The sequence below is a fragment of the Phoenix dactylifera genome, chromosome 8 (genome assembly GCF_009389715.1).
Source record: "Phoenix dactylifera cultivar Barhee BC4 chromosome 8, palm_55x_up_171113_PBpolish2nd_filt_p, whole genome shotgun sequence".
NCBI lineage: Eukaryota > Viridiplantae > Streptophyta > Magnoliopsida > Arecales > Arecaceae > Phoenix > Phoenix dactylifera.
The window spans coordinates 14,732,955-14,750,232 of NC_052399.1; the positions used below are offsets into that span (position 1 = coordinate 14,732,955).

Here is a 17,278-nt window from a genome sequence, read left to right on the forward strand (position 1 = left end):
CCGGTCAGTTCCATCAATATAGGCTGGTTTGACTCTTGTGCTATATCAAACCTTGGTACTGTATCAGCACCTTACTAATACGGTATTGTATGCTCAATACAGGGCAATATGGGTCAGTACAAGGAACCATGTCTTTAGTAGCTCTTCTAGATGTCTTCACCAGATTATGAATGGAAATGCAGACCAATTTCCCATATAAATGGCCAAGTCTACTACATGCAAGTTGAATCTATAGAATAGACATCACAAAGCGAGGAAAACTCGATAACTAGTAAGAAGAATTGCTCAAAAACTTTGATTTCCAAATTTACGGCAAATATGAATTTTGCAACTCAATAAATCCTATGGTTTCTTCTATAAAGTTTCCAGGTCATTGGTAAGAAGGTGCTACATGTTAGGCCTTCAAATAGGGGCATCACAAATGAACATTATTTAGTAATAGATTAATAATCCTACTGAATTAAGAGGATCTTGGAGATCAGTGAATCGTGTTATACTTTTTTCAAACAAGTACATTGAGTGCACCCTGTATCAATCATTGCAATTTCATAGTATATAATTTTGGAGCTTAAGTGGGTCTCCAATTTATTCCACAAACATTTTGTTATTTGGGAATCTAACCCTTGTTTATCTATTTTCACATGATCACGTATAAGTGAAGAACATCTAGATAATTTATCTACAAAAACATCTTTATACTAGTTAACTATTGGAGACAATATGTCCAGGTTAAAGTACCAAAAGTAATTGGCCCGTGTGAAATATTTTTGTAATCCATTTCAAAACATTATCCTAGCAACAATTCACACACCTATTTGTTGAGACAATGAAACTAATCTTGCATAACCATGCACTAACTTTCCAGAGATGGAAGACCCACAATTTAATGATCAGAACCTCTTCTTGCACTTATCATATTGAATGCAACGAGTAGGTCTTGGATGTGTAGGAATCATTAAAGGAGTTAAAGTAAGAAACAACCGAAAAACCCAGAAAGAAAAGATAGCAGAGAGAGAGAGAGAGGTGCAAAGATGGAGCTTATCAAGCATGCATATCCTTTATCTACACCTATTAGAGATAGGAGAGAAACAACCCATCCCAAAATACAAGGAAAAGACAAAGGAATTAGGAGAGAACACCGCCATTCCTCCAACTCGATCCTAAGTTCCGCCATTCCTTTGCTTAATACTAGCTATCAAAAAATAAAAGATAAACAAAATAAAATAGGAGAAAGTTTATTCTTCCTCTTATCCTAGCCTCTCATTAATAAGGAATTGACTTGAAGTTGTTTGGGTTAGATCTGACCAAGCATAACCCGACCAAGAAAATATAAAATCTCAGTCTAACCTAATGTGACAATTAATTTAAGTAACAAAATATATATTCAATTCAATCAAATGGATAGCAAAGAGACAACCCATCTCAAAATTTGAGCAAAAGGAAAAAGAATAAGGAGAAAAAATTGTAATTTCTTCAACTCGAACCTAAGTTTCTCCATTCCTTTGCCTATACTAGCTATCAAAAAATTAATGATAAACAAAAAAAATAGAAGAAAACTTATTCATCCTCTTATTCCAAACCTAGCCTCTCTTCATTGGGGAATTGACTTGAAGTTGTTTGGCTTAGATCTAACCAAACCTAACCTAAGCCACAAAATATTCAAACCCAGTCCAACCTAACCTGATAATTAATCTGATTAACAAAATTTAAACTAAATTCAAATAAGAAATCTTTGTATATGTGAGCATATTTAGTTCAAACCATGGTATGCCGAACCGGCCCATACTAGCCGGTACGGGCCCGTACAAACCGATCCGGCCAGCTACCGGTACGCCGAAGTCGTGGAAACAAGTACGGGCCGGTTTTGTGCCGAAGACGAAGAAGACGAAGAGGAGAGAGAGCGCAGGGAAAAGAGGGAGAGAGGAGACCTTTGGCCGCCATCGGAGAGCCACGGACGGGCGGCGGAGGCCGAGGGGGCGGAGCCCGGCGGGGGAACCCGCAGGGGCGTAGCGGAGGCCGCGGGTTTTTATTTTGGGGGTTTTAAATGAAATCGGCAAATCAAGGACGCGGCCCCCACTTCACTTAAAACCCCCAAATTAAAAATCCGCGGCTGCAGCCTCGGCCTCCGCCGCGCCCCTGCGGGTTCCCCCGCCCCCCCGGCCTCCGCCGCCCCTCCGCGGCTCTCCGATAGCGGCCACAGGTCTCCTCCCTCTCTCTCTTTCCCGCGCTCTCTCGTTCTCTTCTTCTTCCCCGACTCCGGTGGGGAAGAGCTGGCTGGTTCGTACTATCGGGTTCCAGTACAAACCAGAATCATACCAGTCTGGTTGGAGACCAGTACGCCTACCGGATCCGGTACAGCGGAGCTTGGTTCAAACCAACCAAATATACCATAATTATCTAACTTAACCTCACGATTGATCTCAATAATTTTAAACTTAACAAAATACACAAGTAACAACCTAAATCTAAACTGACATCACAATTAATCTGCTTGGGGAAAGCATGGGGTAACATTTTTGTCGCTATTATTTAAAGTTCTATTTACTTTAATTTAGCAAGAATTTTTCTTATATGTCAATAATATAAAACACGCGCTTTTTTGTTTTGTACGTTAGTACTTATTTCTCCCATTTATCTCCCACATTGTGGGGGTGTTTTGCTTGTTCTGATTTATACAGATGGGATGTCTCATCTCTAATAACCAAAAAAAGAAAAATACCACTAGAGAAGGATGCCAGTTCAATCACTCATGTTTTGCCCATGTTAAATAATAGGTTGAGAACTTGTAATTACTTCCTAAGTACGTACAATCCAGATTCTAGAGCAATAAACAAAATACATCTTTTTATAAAAATATGATGATTTCTGAAATATCTACAAATTGATCTCAAAAATTTTAACATCTTGGCTGAATTCATGAGTTATGATTTAAGTGATGAATGCAATAAAGATAATTCTGCATTATTAATGTCACATTACTAATGATGGAGGTGATTCATACCAGCAGACTCACAAAGTAAATACAAGGAGTATAGATTAAAAAAAAACTAATTCAACTAGCATCAGCCATGGTCTGATTGCAGTGAATATGGTGCGCCTCTGAAACAATATAAAAAAACTCAAAAAGCGTAGGTCTTGCCGATAGAATTGCCCAAGAAATCTTCTGAAGGTACGTATAGAAGTAATTAGATATGGGAGAAGAAACATCTGGACTTTATTTAACTGACATCTTAAATTAAGGTCCGCAGAATCGTTCCAAACCAGACAGTTCCGGCCGATCCGAGCCGTACTGGTGGCTTACCGATACGGTTTTGGCAACAGAAACGAGATCCATTGCCAGAGCCGGAGAAGGAAAGAGAGAACGAGCGAGGAAGGGAGGGAGAGGTCGGGATGTCGGCGAAGGGCCAGCGGAGGCTGTAGGGGGCCGAATGAAGCCGCGGCAGGCGAGGTTGCGGCCGGTTTTTCTGTTTCAAACGAAACATGAGTCTGATCGCGGCCTTGCTTCCTACAGACTCGGCCAGACTCGGCCAGCCTCCGCCGGCGTCCGCCACCCTCCTCCAACCTCCCTCCTCTCCCCCTTCTCTCTCTCTCCTTTTCTCTCTCCCACTGTACCGTGCCCTCTGTTGGGTACCGGCCCGGCACGGCCCGTACCGAGTAGTGCTGCCACGAAACCAGTACGGTGCCCGAAACCGGATCCTCCGACCTTGTCTTAAATGAAACCCGTACTAGTCTTCTACTAAGGAAAATCTAAAATCCTACCTAGTAATGAAGAGTGTAAGTCAAAAGTAATTAAATCTCAACTTAGTTTAGCTGATATGAAGAGTCTATTATCACACAAGAAGGGAAAGATATAAATACATTGATATGATGTTATATACACAATATCCACTCAGTCTCCCTCTCCCTCTAACCAAGATAAAGAAGATCCAAGCAACAACCCTAATGAACTCAACTAAAATACTAACCACTACAGTAGGCAATATCTCAGTTGCCATCAATTGTGAACGTTAGAAGGAAGCAACATAATGAAAGGAGTTTTGGAATCTGCCCGAAAGCAAGCAACACCAAAAATTGTTTGTGCCATCCTCAGTGGAAGGTACGTGGCCCATCAACATTGCTCCTCACTTGTCAATAATTTAGTACAAGACTATAGTATTCAGTTTCAAAACTATGCTTACAGGTGTCAATCTTTCACTTGATCTTCTGATTAACTAGGTCCTCGCATGAATAATGTACCCATGAATACTCAGAAACAGAAAGACTAGTTAAGAAATGAGTATATCAGAAGAAACCAAGCAACCACATCAATATAGGAGATGATTTAGTTGTGTAGAATGAGGACTAGGCCTCACTAGGAAAGGAGACCTTGGATTTGAGCGAAGGCCACAAAAAACAAGGTGAAGATAACCAAAAAGCTATAAGATATATCAATATCTGGAAAAAAAACAAGGTGAAGATCACCAAAAAGCTATAAGATATATCAATATCTGGAAAAGGTCGCACTGGCAAATGAATGTATTCCTTGATAAAATAACTGAATGGGGTGAGGGTTGTTTGTCTTAGGCAGTTTATTTTCATAGATCTTTTATATCATTCCAATCTTTATTCAGTTTTCAGTAAATTATCTGATTATGAGAAACGTGTCGAGTAAAATTCCCAGAAAACAACCAATAATATCATATTGCAGCCTCAGCGGATACGTAAATTCATATAATTACCAAGCCTCGAGCATGGGTTGATCATATGATAAAGTAAAGTAAGCATGATTTTAAGTTTCAAATTCTGCAATGTCAAAGTTTCTAGGATGCTACAATCTATAAAAGTACTAGACCAAGGAAGCAGTTACTAATTTTTTTTTTGTAGAAAAAAAGTAATGGGAATCAAAATTACAAAGAAATAAAAAACAAAATAAATTGACTAAAGTTTCTTTCAACAGATCTGTTTTGAATGAAGGATATCCTAGAGAAAATATATAGGAGGTATTATTGATACTCCTGTAGCATGGGAGTTGAAAAGTCATGTTGAAGAGAGATCAAACCTCAAGAACAAGCTTGAGACCATCTAAACTGCATCCAGTCCTAACATCTACAGTTGCTGGGTATGCCAAATCTTCTGCACCATGTGACACTGTCAGAAGAAGCTGACAAACGTGGCAAGGCTCTTGAAGATAAATAAATAGTTCAACAACATCTGCAGCTGGTGGGCAGACCTGCGAAAAGAACTCTTCACCTTAAGTAGGAGCCTATAATAGTGAATATTGCATCAAATTAAAAAAGCAACAGAAAGAAAATTTCTGCAATAGGAAGTTTTCCGGATTGTTACAGGTGAAAATATCATACCCATACTAGCTCTTTTTTCTTAAAACTAAGAAGGCTTGAATCACCATTAGCAATTGGGATCATACTCGGAATTGGTTTCAGGAAGCACCCTGAAGGTCGCGATAATACCTGTATGCAACCACCAAGCACATTTAAAATCTAGACATATAACTTCAGAATCCCAGTAAAGCCAGGCCTCAATAACATGCCAATAAATAAAGAGATGCAAATGGAAGTAACCAGTCCACAGATTGCAGAATCATTTTCAGTATACATATTGTTTTCATGGGTGAATAAGGCATGTTGTAGTTGATTGTTACTCCTAGAAGCTAGCAGAGGAATTGCCTGACTCCTTATATTGGAACTTGGAAGAAGAGAGAAATAAAATCTTATACACAATATTAAACTATGTACTCTAGCTAGACAAGCAATGAAATTCCTATGTTAGATCAGTAGTTGTTCAACAACGAGTACAATCAATCAATCTATCATATATGGAACTTTTGACTGAGGATAATATATAATGACATTAATCAATTGCTAGATTCATGTAACAACCTTGTCAAAAATGGTGATGTCATTCTACATCAAAGCAACAATAAATGTTTGGATCTGTACATTGACTAAGAACAAAAACCAATCAGCATTTTTGTGATGCAATTAAAAGTGAGAACGCAAGTGTTAAATAGAGTGATCAATTTTAAATCAGTGATAGCAGATTATTTGGGTTTCCATATATGCTTCTAGGAAGAGTATACAAGATACAAGGAATACTTTTAAGGTTGAATATGTAATGTATAATGGACACAAATGGTAGTTCTAAGGAGGAATGCCGGCCAACCCACCCAACCCCCAACCCTCTCAAATATAAACCTTGTCCCAGGGAGGGGAAAAAAAGACCATTCCTGCCCCAAATATTTTATTGGACTCCTCACGCTCCGATCGTTGGCTCAAGGAAGTTACAGATCAAAAGTTCCACTTCTCATGTTATCTTTTGAATATTAACAAAATTATCCAGTGGGAAGTCCCCCAGCAGTTTTCTATATCGATCAGTAAAACCGTCCCTTCTAAAATATTTTTATGTTAGCAAATCACAAAAACAAGACCATAACAGATTTTGATAATATATTACTAGAAATTGAAAGTGTAAGACTATAATCTATAAGGTTGAGTAGTTTAGTCAAAGTGACTCGGGCTAGCTAGTTTTATCAGCACTGGCAACAATATGAATACATATAGGTTACTTGTTTTGACTGGATTGATCCAATCTAACAACATTGCAATTTTTTCCTTATGCATCAACTAGGCTGACCAAAATGATATGAGTTTGCTCGGTACCATAACTAGCAACTTTGTAACTGTCTAATTAAAGGTAAGCTTACCTCAATCTCAAGGGGCCAATGTGCCATTCGTGGTGCCATCAAAACAATTGGACAAGCACTAGAAACATCACAACTGTAGCCTAGACCGAAAGCATTATGTCCAAGCAAATATCCAAACTACTATATAAGGGTTAAAGCACCGATAATCATATGCATAACAGTTCTACCAGAATGATGTCATAATGCACATGACACGTCTATTAGTGCTAGCACCGCAGTGACAAGGTGTATACCATATGTGCATACAGTACCATATGGAGAGGCAAGCTACCAGTACTTTACCGGAAGATATGGTACAGCCTTTATGCCCCGATATGCATCAATACTTAAAATTCTTGCTACTAGTGCTCAATTTTAGGGCCACCTAATTTTCAAATTCAGCAAACTCAAATTTTGTTGCATGTACATCGACCCAACTAGACCTTTACAGAACAAAATAGTTGTAACTAGAGGACACTATCAAAATGCCCCATCTCATTTAGTTACAGTAGAAAGCATCATTCTACTTCTACTCCGATATTTGTATGAGAGCAAGCAATATTTATTGCCAAAGTGCCCTAAAGATGCATCACTTATGAAACACTATAAAAGCATCTCTTAACTTTATCAGAACCCAAAGCTTATCAAATTATCTCTATCCATCACTTTGTATTACTTATTTTAAAAAAAAAAGAAAGAAAAAATTATATTGTCTTCGTCAAGATATATCGACTATACACTAATATGTAGTTTTCATTTTCGCTTGCATGTATTTTATTATATTTTGATCCTATTAAATTTAAGCCATGATCCAAGGAAGCTTTGCCTCCATGTTCCACTTTAGCCTTCAACCCTACCAGTACTTTGGGCGTGCATTAAGAAAAGGGGAAAATGGGGGAAGATAGGGAGAGAATGAATTTGAGACTGCAAGAGAGATGGGGTTCACTTAGATTATCTAAAAGAGGGAAAAGATACTGCATCATAGTTAAAAGAGAGAGATGGGCATTTTTTTCAAAGAAGGAAAAATATCATATTTATGGAACCACGTGTATTTACAATATGGATCCCACAGGGCTTCACTTTTGGAGTCCAACCTCACATGGCCAACTCCAGGAGTTCCCATTATAATATGGTAGATTTTCATCTATTTAAGTAGCATTTTGATATTCAGAAGCTGCATATGCCACGGTACCTCCTACATCAACAATAAGTTCATCAATAAAAAGTGTTAACAGATACTAAGTATCATCATTGCTTTAGAACAACAATGACCAGAAATCTATTTTTCACAATAAATACTTAATCTATATTTGATAAATTTTAATGAAATTTTTAAGCACAATTTTGCTTCTCAATGTCCAACAAGTTGCATTTCGTAGTACATTTTTTAAGCTGCTTCCAAACCAGTAAAACAATGTGTAGATTATCTCTCCTCTTCATCACCCACCAATTGCATAGGAAAGAAATGGCTTCTATTTTTGACCATCCCGGCATTAGCCAAATTGGTTCTCTAGAATGCTGTTCGTTTTCTTAATCTTCAAGAAATATGATCACAACTGTATTACCTGGACACTTATATCCAGCTTCAGAAAAATCTGAGTCAGGTATTGTATCAAACACTTGGATACTTATGAAGCTATGACTGTCACTTTTAAAGATTGGAAAGAATGAACTCCTCCAACAATGAGTTTTGGTCCTTCATTTTCGTTTTAGAAATGAGTATTAATTCTTTTGAATGATTGGTCAAGGATATATGTATTCAAATAACTTGAAAAATATTATTTTCATTTTATCCACAAGTTAAGCTGAAAGTTTGAATGAGAAATATGTATATTGAAAGACCTTAACAAACAATATCTTTTTAATATATACTTTTAATATTTAATCAAACAATATTAAAGGTATAAATATATATAATTTAGTTAATATTGTAATTTATTCTGCAGATCCCCATCTCTTTTTTCCCTCTAGCCAAGTCAAACACTTGGGTACGTATCAGAATCTAATTCTCATATCTGTGTCCATGCAACACTAGATAAAAAACACATTAAAATTTGTTAAATTTTAGGGGCTAAGCATAGCAACAAATACTCAAACCGAAGAAAAGAGTTTTGATGGTGGTCCCATATGCAACTATTTACGAATACTTTCGATAGTCTACTAATTTCTTTATGCAACAGTTAGTTATTTGAGTTCTACTATGAATGTGATAGTAATTAGCATTAGTAATAATATACCCCATACATAACACATTCATTTAATTAGGATATAAGACAAAAGGGCATCTGAAAACAAACATATCAGATGAATGAAATAAAATGTGAAAAACTACAGCAAATTTAGTTATACCTACTTTCAGAGGATGAATAGGGGCAGAAGGAAGATGCTTGAAGAGCCTTAATCCAAGAAACATTTCCAGCCGCTTTTGACGAGAACTGTCAATAGCAACATTTTGATATCTTCTCTGAAGAGTGATCTTAACATTCTGTGCTGCTGAGAACGTACTAAACTTTCCACCCTCATCACTAAATATATTGAGAATATGACTATGCATGGCTTTTGAGCCAGTATAGAGAGTTGCATGGATGTCACCTGCTAGCAGGAAAAGATCAGCCAGTTGATTTATCGGAGTTAACATTGTTGAACTCTTGAATTGATCAAATGACATATCAAATCTCTTCCAAGGTTTATCCTGGCGTGGAGGCTCCCAGGTGGTAGTCCGTGTGTTATGATCAATGTAATAAGGCTTTCCTGTAACAGAATCAAAACGTTCCTCCCACCCTGGAGGCAAAGTATCTGTACTTCCACCATAATTACCAAAATCTGCATATCTATTCATTGAAGGAAATCCATAAACTGCATCTCTATCAAGAGAGATGCCTAACCGCCTACACTGTTCAACAAAAACTTGAAGAGCCCCAAAAAAGCTGGCAGCATTTGTTCTATCCAAGGAATCTGCGCAATTGAAACGTATGACCCCATTCTGGAGAGATGTTAGGCAAAATCCACCCTCAAAGTCATCATTACTGACAGCTAATCCTTTGCATTCCTTGAGCTGCTGCCAAGAAGGAAAATAATTTCCTTCACAAAATCCAATGGTCATTGTGGGTGCTTTGAGATGTTTCCAGAGCCCCTCAATTGTCTGTTGCTCACCTTTTGATTTTACAGAGGTATGCCAGTCATAATTTATCAACTGAATCCAAGTATGAGGAAGCTTGCCAGTTGATCTAATATACTTTAGGGAATCTTTAAAATGTTCAACCAAAATTGTTTCTGGCTTTCCTTCCCCATTCCTAAGTAAGTTAATGCATACAATAGGAACCAAAGGAGTTTTCTTTTGCCTGACTGCAGTTAGTTCAGATCTTTGAGCACCATATCTCCTACTTAATCTCTCGTAGTACTGGGAACTTCCTTTGTAAGGATCCTGACCTGAAACATAAATTTCAGCTTCCACAGCAAACTTTAACTCTGCACCCCACCAGATTGGAATAGTTCCCCGTCGCCAGATATATGAGCTAAATGGGATGTTTTGTCCAGCCCTCTGGGCAACCCATACAAGCTGCTCACACTCCACTTCATTACCTGTTGTATATACCGTAAGAACCCAACAGGAAAGCCTTCTAACATAAGATCAACTGCTACAAATTATTAGCATGAAGACTGATTTCGATAAAGAAAACAAATTGTGACAACAAAAAAAGAAGAAAAAGTATACCTCACAACCAGATGGCATGCCTTGCACACACACAGGCAATTCAACTACAACTTTGGTAAATGAGATATCAACCCATCAAGGAAGAAAAATAATTTCCACTCATTTGGACATTAGCCTTGATTATTAGAGTATATAGCCATCATTCAACAAATCGACTTAAAAGCCAAAAGTTGTAATATTGATAATGGGCAGTTTTTTTGCCGAAAACAGCTGAGATCATTAAAAAGCCTAATGATAAACTAATCACATCACATACTACAAGGTAAGCAAGAGATCAAAGAAATGAAATTTTTGTACATAACCTACAGAGGTAGTTTAACTAACTAAGAGCTTAAAAAGGCACATAAATTATATTAAAATGCACCAATACTTGTATATAATTACAAGTATTCATATGTAGCTTTGTAATATAATAACCAAAGTCATTCTAAAAGTGTGTATGGCATCATCCTATGATACTAAATTTGTTCTATTTATTATTTTTGATTTGATATAAAAATCACAAGTCATACCAAGAAGATTGCGTAATCTATTCTCAAACAGCAGATCTTGGGATGAGAATTCATAAACAAATGTCATTTGTTATAGGATAACCCTAAAACATGCCATTCAGTGCCATTGAGACTCTGGTGCCGTGAAGCTAGTTGATCTTCACAATCAGTTTCAATCTCCTAGTTCAACTGCCGGATCATCTTTGAGCATTATTTTCATGCAACTAACCTGGTATATGCACAGCAAAAGATATAAACCAGGAAGTAAAATAGAGCAGAAGTAGTTCCAAAGTTGAAGGAAATAGAGCAGAAGTAGTTTCAAAGTTGAAGGATTATTTCTGAAATCCTTACAGTGCATCTTAATAACTGCTTCAGAAACCTAACCAGAAACTACCCTAATTTTACAGCTGGCTCATTCTCTACCACATTCCCAACCTCTGACAAAGCACAAATCCACATTAAGAAAGGTCTCCCATATAGAGAGTTCACTCTATATTCGTTCTCTTAAAGTCGCCTAGTTGTGGAATACGGTTTCAGATGAATCTTATAAGTCATGAATAGACTTGAGCTCTAGTTTTCAAATATTCCAAAACAATCTGGCTAGAGCTTGATTAGGAGAGCTAAATAGGAGTGATGGGCCAATTTTGTTTGGGGTAAAATTACCATCCTCTCACAAGCTTTTGCTATTTGGAGTGTTGTGGATGATAAATAGCCAATTTGAAATTTTTGCAATAGTGAGGCCAATGCATGTACTATGTATGAATGGTGAATATAGCATGGAATGGTTGTGGCTCAGATGGTCTTTCCTCTTAGAGGCTAATGGGAATTGCCTCCTTAAATGTGGCACTGTTTTCCCGCCAACTGGGTGGCTAAATGCAAATACGGAAACACTCAAAAGAATTCTTTGGAAGTAATGTCATCAAAAGAATCAACATAGGTTTCAATTCACAAAAGATCATGTCAAATAGAATAGTAATAAAATGCAGAACAGAAAGATCCAATACACAATTTAGCAAGCGCTACTGTAAATAGATGGATTTAAGAACAGGGTTTTGTATTGCTGTGGAAGTAGTTTGGTAAGAGCGGTCTTCTAGTGTAGATTTTTAACCCTCATCTTGCTTTCTCAGGTTATTATGGAAAGAGGCATGGTTCGATATAGATGACACGAACGTATATTGTATAGTGTATAGTATAGTGTATAGTTAGTGTATAGTTGGATAATGAAGTATGAAGCTTTACAAGCCTTTCATCCAATAACAAAAGGCCATGGCTTCCCCTAAAAATAAATATTGTAATATTGTGAAAATCATCATAATAGTTGTAATATCGTAAAATAAATGTTTTCATACATACATGGATGCGTGTTGCCATTCTTAACAGACTAGCATAACCACATTAAATACTTTTTGGATGTACCAACCATGCATACCAAAAGAACTGAGGAGCTCAATACTCCTAACTTTTATGTCTTGAAGCAGATCAGTAGTTTTGAAGCAGCAGATATTTTACAGCAGCAAGATATGTGCTGCTGCTTCATTGAAGATTTATGAGCAATTGGCATGTATGGTGTCAGATCATTTTAATACTTAAGTTTGGCATCCAAGTCTGAGAAGTTATTCCAAACTATAGATAATCTGGCAATAAAGGTGGCATCACCTGTGCTAGAACATGCATTCAATCCTCGGGCCAAATAACGAGTACCAGGATGCAATCTACTACGGCGTGCAATTAGAGCAACTGTTCCGCCCTGCTGGCCTGTGCCTCCAATATTTCTGCATTCAGCAAATCCCTGAAAGTAGCACATCTCTGAGATCATTCATATAAAAACAGTAAATAGATTATAAAGAGAATAGTGCAAGTTGAGCACATAAACAACTAGTCGAGGAAGTGCCACCAGCAACCAGTGCGGTTCAGCACTGGCAGGGTAAGTTCCTGCTGTGCCAACTTTGGGCACACACTAGCACACATTGGCATGGACTGGCAGGCATTCAGCAGCATGGTATATGTGATGCCTAGCGGTGCTATACCCTTGGTACTAATTGGACTGTACAACTTTAGTTCATTGAAACCACCTCGTGTTACTTTTTTCTGTTTTGCGCAAAATTTGCATACATTACATTATCTTGGGTGATAGTCAGGAAGTTTGTTTGTAAAATTTCAACAAGTTTTATGATGACAACCAGCATCAATGCAGCTAAATGGCACCCATGCTTTTGAATGATCCATCACGCCACATGTAAGCAGCATAGCGTTGTAGGTCTCATCTATTCATGTTAATCAGTAGCCGGTGTAAGCAGCATAGGGTTGCAGCCTTGTAGGTCTCATCTATTCATGTTAATCAGTAGCCGATTTAAGAGGGAGAAAACATGTAGCAGGCAAAAATTGTGGCTCTCACCATTAGTTTAACAATGAGTGATGACAGTGGTTTTAACATAGTTATTTACTTATTTCAACAGATATAGTCAAATATATAACAAAGTAAAGATTCATATACCTGCAGAAGAATGACACAATGTTTTGGCAGCCCAATATCTTTAAATGGCTTAGAAAACCAACCATTCCAGACAAACTCATCATCTGGAGTCTGGAAAGTCATACGGCTTGGAAAGGGCCGCGTAATATCCTTTGTTTCACAGAAGTAGTGTTTTCCATCAATATCAAGCTCAGCCAATTCCTGGATGTTCTTCAGTTCCCCTTTACCTTGGGGTTGAGGATTTTGAAGTTGAATCTTGATCCACTGACTTTCTGTCACTGTATATACACACCCACCACCAGGAAGATTAGGAATCGTCGCACTCAGCCTTGTTGCAACCAGAAGTAATCCAACAGTTCCCAGTGCTGCATAACCGAGTATAGCTCTGGCATATGTAGTACTCTTACACAGAAACTTTGATCCATTTATGACATAGTTTAAGGCCTCTTCCTCCGAGTTAAAAAGATCATCTCCAATCCTCCCGCTATAACACAATGAACCAGTAGTTGGATCAACATAAATTACTTGGGTGTCCTGCCTTGTTGACAAGCTGATAATGATATATACTTCACTAGTTTCTAGCACAACAACAAGAACAGAGGTATCCCTTGAACAACAACCTGAAATAAAAATCAGAAACCACATGCCTTGAGAATAAAATATATTCAAAATTAGATTGAGTCTCCCATAAGATAAGAAATTAAAAGATAGCATGGGATTTAAGGTTATCCATGTGAAATAATGAGGAACACATTCATCATTCATTTCATCAAATTACAAGTCCATGCATATGAATCACATTTGAGGTTACACACTTCGAAGCAGTTTGTTTCATCTTGATGGCAGTTTATATTACATTAGCCATCTTTCTAACCTCCTGGAAGCTGGGCAGTGTATACAAGTGAATCAGGTATGCAAGAATATGCAGGGTTTGAAGCTCCCTTTCAAATTCATAAAAGTGAACCCTTGGATTACCTTTCTAGGCACCAGTATAAGTTCACGATACTAAACTCTTACTTAAAATACAATACAAAATACCACATATTTTCACAAATTGCTTGTTTGCACGCTTGAGGACTCATCACCATTTGTTTGGTGGGCATTGTATGAAAGTGCCCTCAAAGCAAGGATTCTAGTATTGCACAAGTTGATTGTGCTGTTACTAGGGAGAATGGAGAACAATCTGAAATCTTCGTCATGACAATGTCATGGCACATAACAGATTTCTTTGCTTGAATAGGATTAAGGTGCTTCTTGAGATCTACCATCCCACTTAATTGTAGAATGCATATGGTATAGTGTGTATATGTCTACATGAACAAATTGAAAATGAAGGATATATCACAAAGGTATGATCATCAAAAAAAAAAGGCTTTTTTTACTCTACTCTTCTGTTCATATAACTTGTCAAATATTTTGTCAAAAATCATGATCTTTATCTGAACTTGTAAGCAACATATATTAGTTTTGATACTTATTCATAAAAAATGAATAGTGGCTGCAAAAGAGCAAAGTGGGATGTCCGATAAGCTGGTGGCCTTAATTGAGTTTTTGACAGGATACTGCTTAGTCGAGAAGATCAAGTTTACTATTCTTGATTCTTTTAGTTCAGCCTTTTTTTTCTGGGTCTCTTCTGACATGGCAAAATAGCATCAGTTCTAAGTGAAAAATCCTTGTCTGAATCCACTTGAGCCATTGCTTGCGGCACTAGAATCAGGCTACAAGTGGCATAAACAAAGATGCTATCTTCTGAAGGAATATGGAAGTTAGTAAACAAGGATTGGTGTTACTGGATTCTTGGTGGGTCGTGAAATAAAGCAGTCTTAATTTAGTCTACATGACATGTAATCATTTTGTGGAATCACACTAGGGATTTGCTTCTAGATGGCATAGGTATTGTGTTACTTGTGTATGATCAGAACATGACATAGGTCAGTGAGCTCCTTCAACACAAAGTTACAATAAAATGTGCTAAGACTAAAGAAAGACGTATGATGATGGACCAAATCATTAGTTTTTTTTGCTCTCTTACAAATATTTCATGCAGTCGATCCTAAATCTTCTTCTTCTTCTTCCATCATACTCACCACATCAACAAAGAATCCAGGCGACTGAGATCTAATAAGAGTTAGCATGGATTGGCCCTAAATGGACAACATACACTTCCAAATCTGCAACTACACATATAGAACACATGTGGATGGCAGGCAGCGTGAAATTTATAAAGTTCATTTCAGAAAGACTTACTAGGTATATCCATATCTGCCAGTAGCCACCGGCGAGTAGACTTCAGGCTACAGAATTACCCACTTGGAGTTTGATAACCACTAACTTCTAGGATCAATCAGAGGCATGGAATCTGCATTAAAGAAAAGACATTGAATTCTAAAATTATATGCCTGTAAAATTCCAATCGCAGTGTCTAAATCTGTAGTTATTACAAAATTAATAAACGGGATAAAATAGCAAAAACAAAAAAGGTGGAGTTCATATCAAAGCAAGGAAGACTAATATAGAACAAAATCAGGCAAGAAAGAACTACACCAATTGCACCAACAAACAGGAGAATATGAGAAGTTAATCAGATCTCCTGCAAGACGCTTTCTTGATGACACCAAGATTGTGTCGGATTGGTGGATATCAAAGAAATTGTTTTTTAAGGATGATTTCAGATAAGTTTGGCTGCAAAACTGTTTCTTGATCACACCAAGATTGTATTTGATCGGTGAACGTCGAACGAATTGTTTTTTAAAGATGATTTTCACAGAAGTTTAGCTGCTACGAGATGGGCATGGATTGCGACGAGGTGGCATCAGAGCAGATCTTGCGCGAATCTTGCTTGATACGAGCCCTTGTGATGGTAAATAGAGACAACAGGATCCGGACGAGTCCGTCGACCCGATTCAGGTTGAGGATGGAAGGAGAAGGGTATGCTTTCATCCTTAAATCTCACCACCACCTCCGATCTATCTGCCGGCAGCCCTAGGATCCGCCAAGGTACACCGATCGCCGCCGCCGACGCCGCCGCGGCAAGCCCGAGATCCGGGATGGTAGGAGGAGGCGGTGCCGGGCGGCGGAAAGACAGGGAAGAGAGGAAAGGACGGAGGTGGGAAGGGGTTCGAGAATAGGATTTCAAGAAAGGAAAAAGAAGGAAAAGAAAGCGAGGAGTACCGTCTTCGTAGGTGGTGCCCAGGCTTCAACCTAACCTCTGGCGAGGGAAGACCGCCGGTCTCGGCTCCACCGCGCACCCGGCTACCCTCCGCTGGATAGCTGTTTATTGGCCTTTTGGACACTCCTTCACGGTCTCGCCAAGTTTTTTTTTTTTTTTTTTTTTTTTGGCACATCACGATCTCGCCTCTTTGATTTCCATCTCTAGCGGATCGCCGTGGAATTAACCTGGTTTCCTCTCCTAGTTATGCTTCGACATGTCAACAGAATTCTTCTCGCGGTTGCGAGTTTGGGACCCGTGAGACGCGCAGTTTGGATAAAAACGCGTTTGTTAAGTAATTTTCCGTTCTTATTGCACTCTTACCTCCGTGGAGTCTAGCTTACCCGCGGCTGTATGATTCGTGCTACCCATGTACCATCCAACATACTTCGGGGTTATGATTCACCCCTACCTGTCTCATCGGTTCTTGGCCGCTGAGACCCATGATTTGGAAACACGAGCGCCCGTGTGTGTGTGTCTATATATACATATATATATATATATATATATATATATATATATATATATATATATATATATATATATATATATATATATATATATATTAGTGGAGTTTTAATTTTTTAAAAAATCATTTTTTTAGCTCATGATCTTTAGTTATTTTAAATATTTTAAAATATTTTTTTTGAGGCATTTGTTCTAGAAGAGTTATGACTTATTGGAAAAGGATGTTGGTTTTTGAAAAATACGG

The 17,278-nt window shown here is 37.9% G+C and overlaps 1 protein-coding gene across 1 annotated transcript in view; it reads right to left on the reverse strand.

Annotated features, from left to right (window-relative positions):
* LOC103696949 (probable phosphoinositide phosphatase SAC9) overlaps positions 1-16,754 on the reverse strand; it is a 35,369-nt gene extending 18,615 nt beyond the window's left edge. The window contains exons 1-7 of the mRNA XM_039128998.1: positions 16,530-16,754; positions 15,606-15,717; positions 13,380-13,978; positions 12,542-12,674; positions 9,033-10,261; positions 5,340-5,447; positions 5,039-5,209 (exon numbers count right to left, since the gene is read on the reverse strand). Coding sequence (XP_038984926.1) covers positions 5,039-5,209; positions 5,340-5,447; positions 9,033-10,261; positions 12,542-12,674; positions 13,380-13,978; positions 15,606-15,618 — 2,253 coding nt within the window. The 5' untranslated portion in view covers positions 15,619-15,717; positions 16,530-16,754. The remainder of the gene's footprint in view (positions 1-5,038; positions 5,210-5,339; positions 5,448-9,032; positions 10,262-12,541; positions 12,675-13,379; positions 13,979-15,605; positions 15,718-16,529) is intronic.
* Positions 16,755-17,278: the final 524 nt, after the last annotated feature.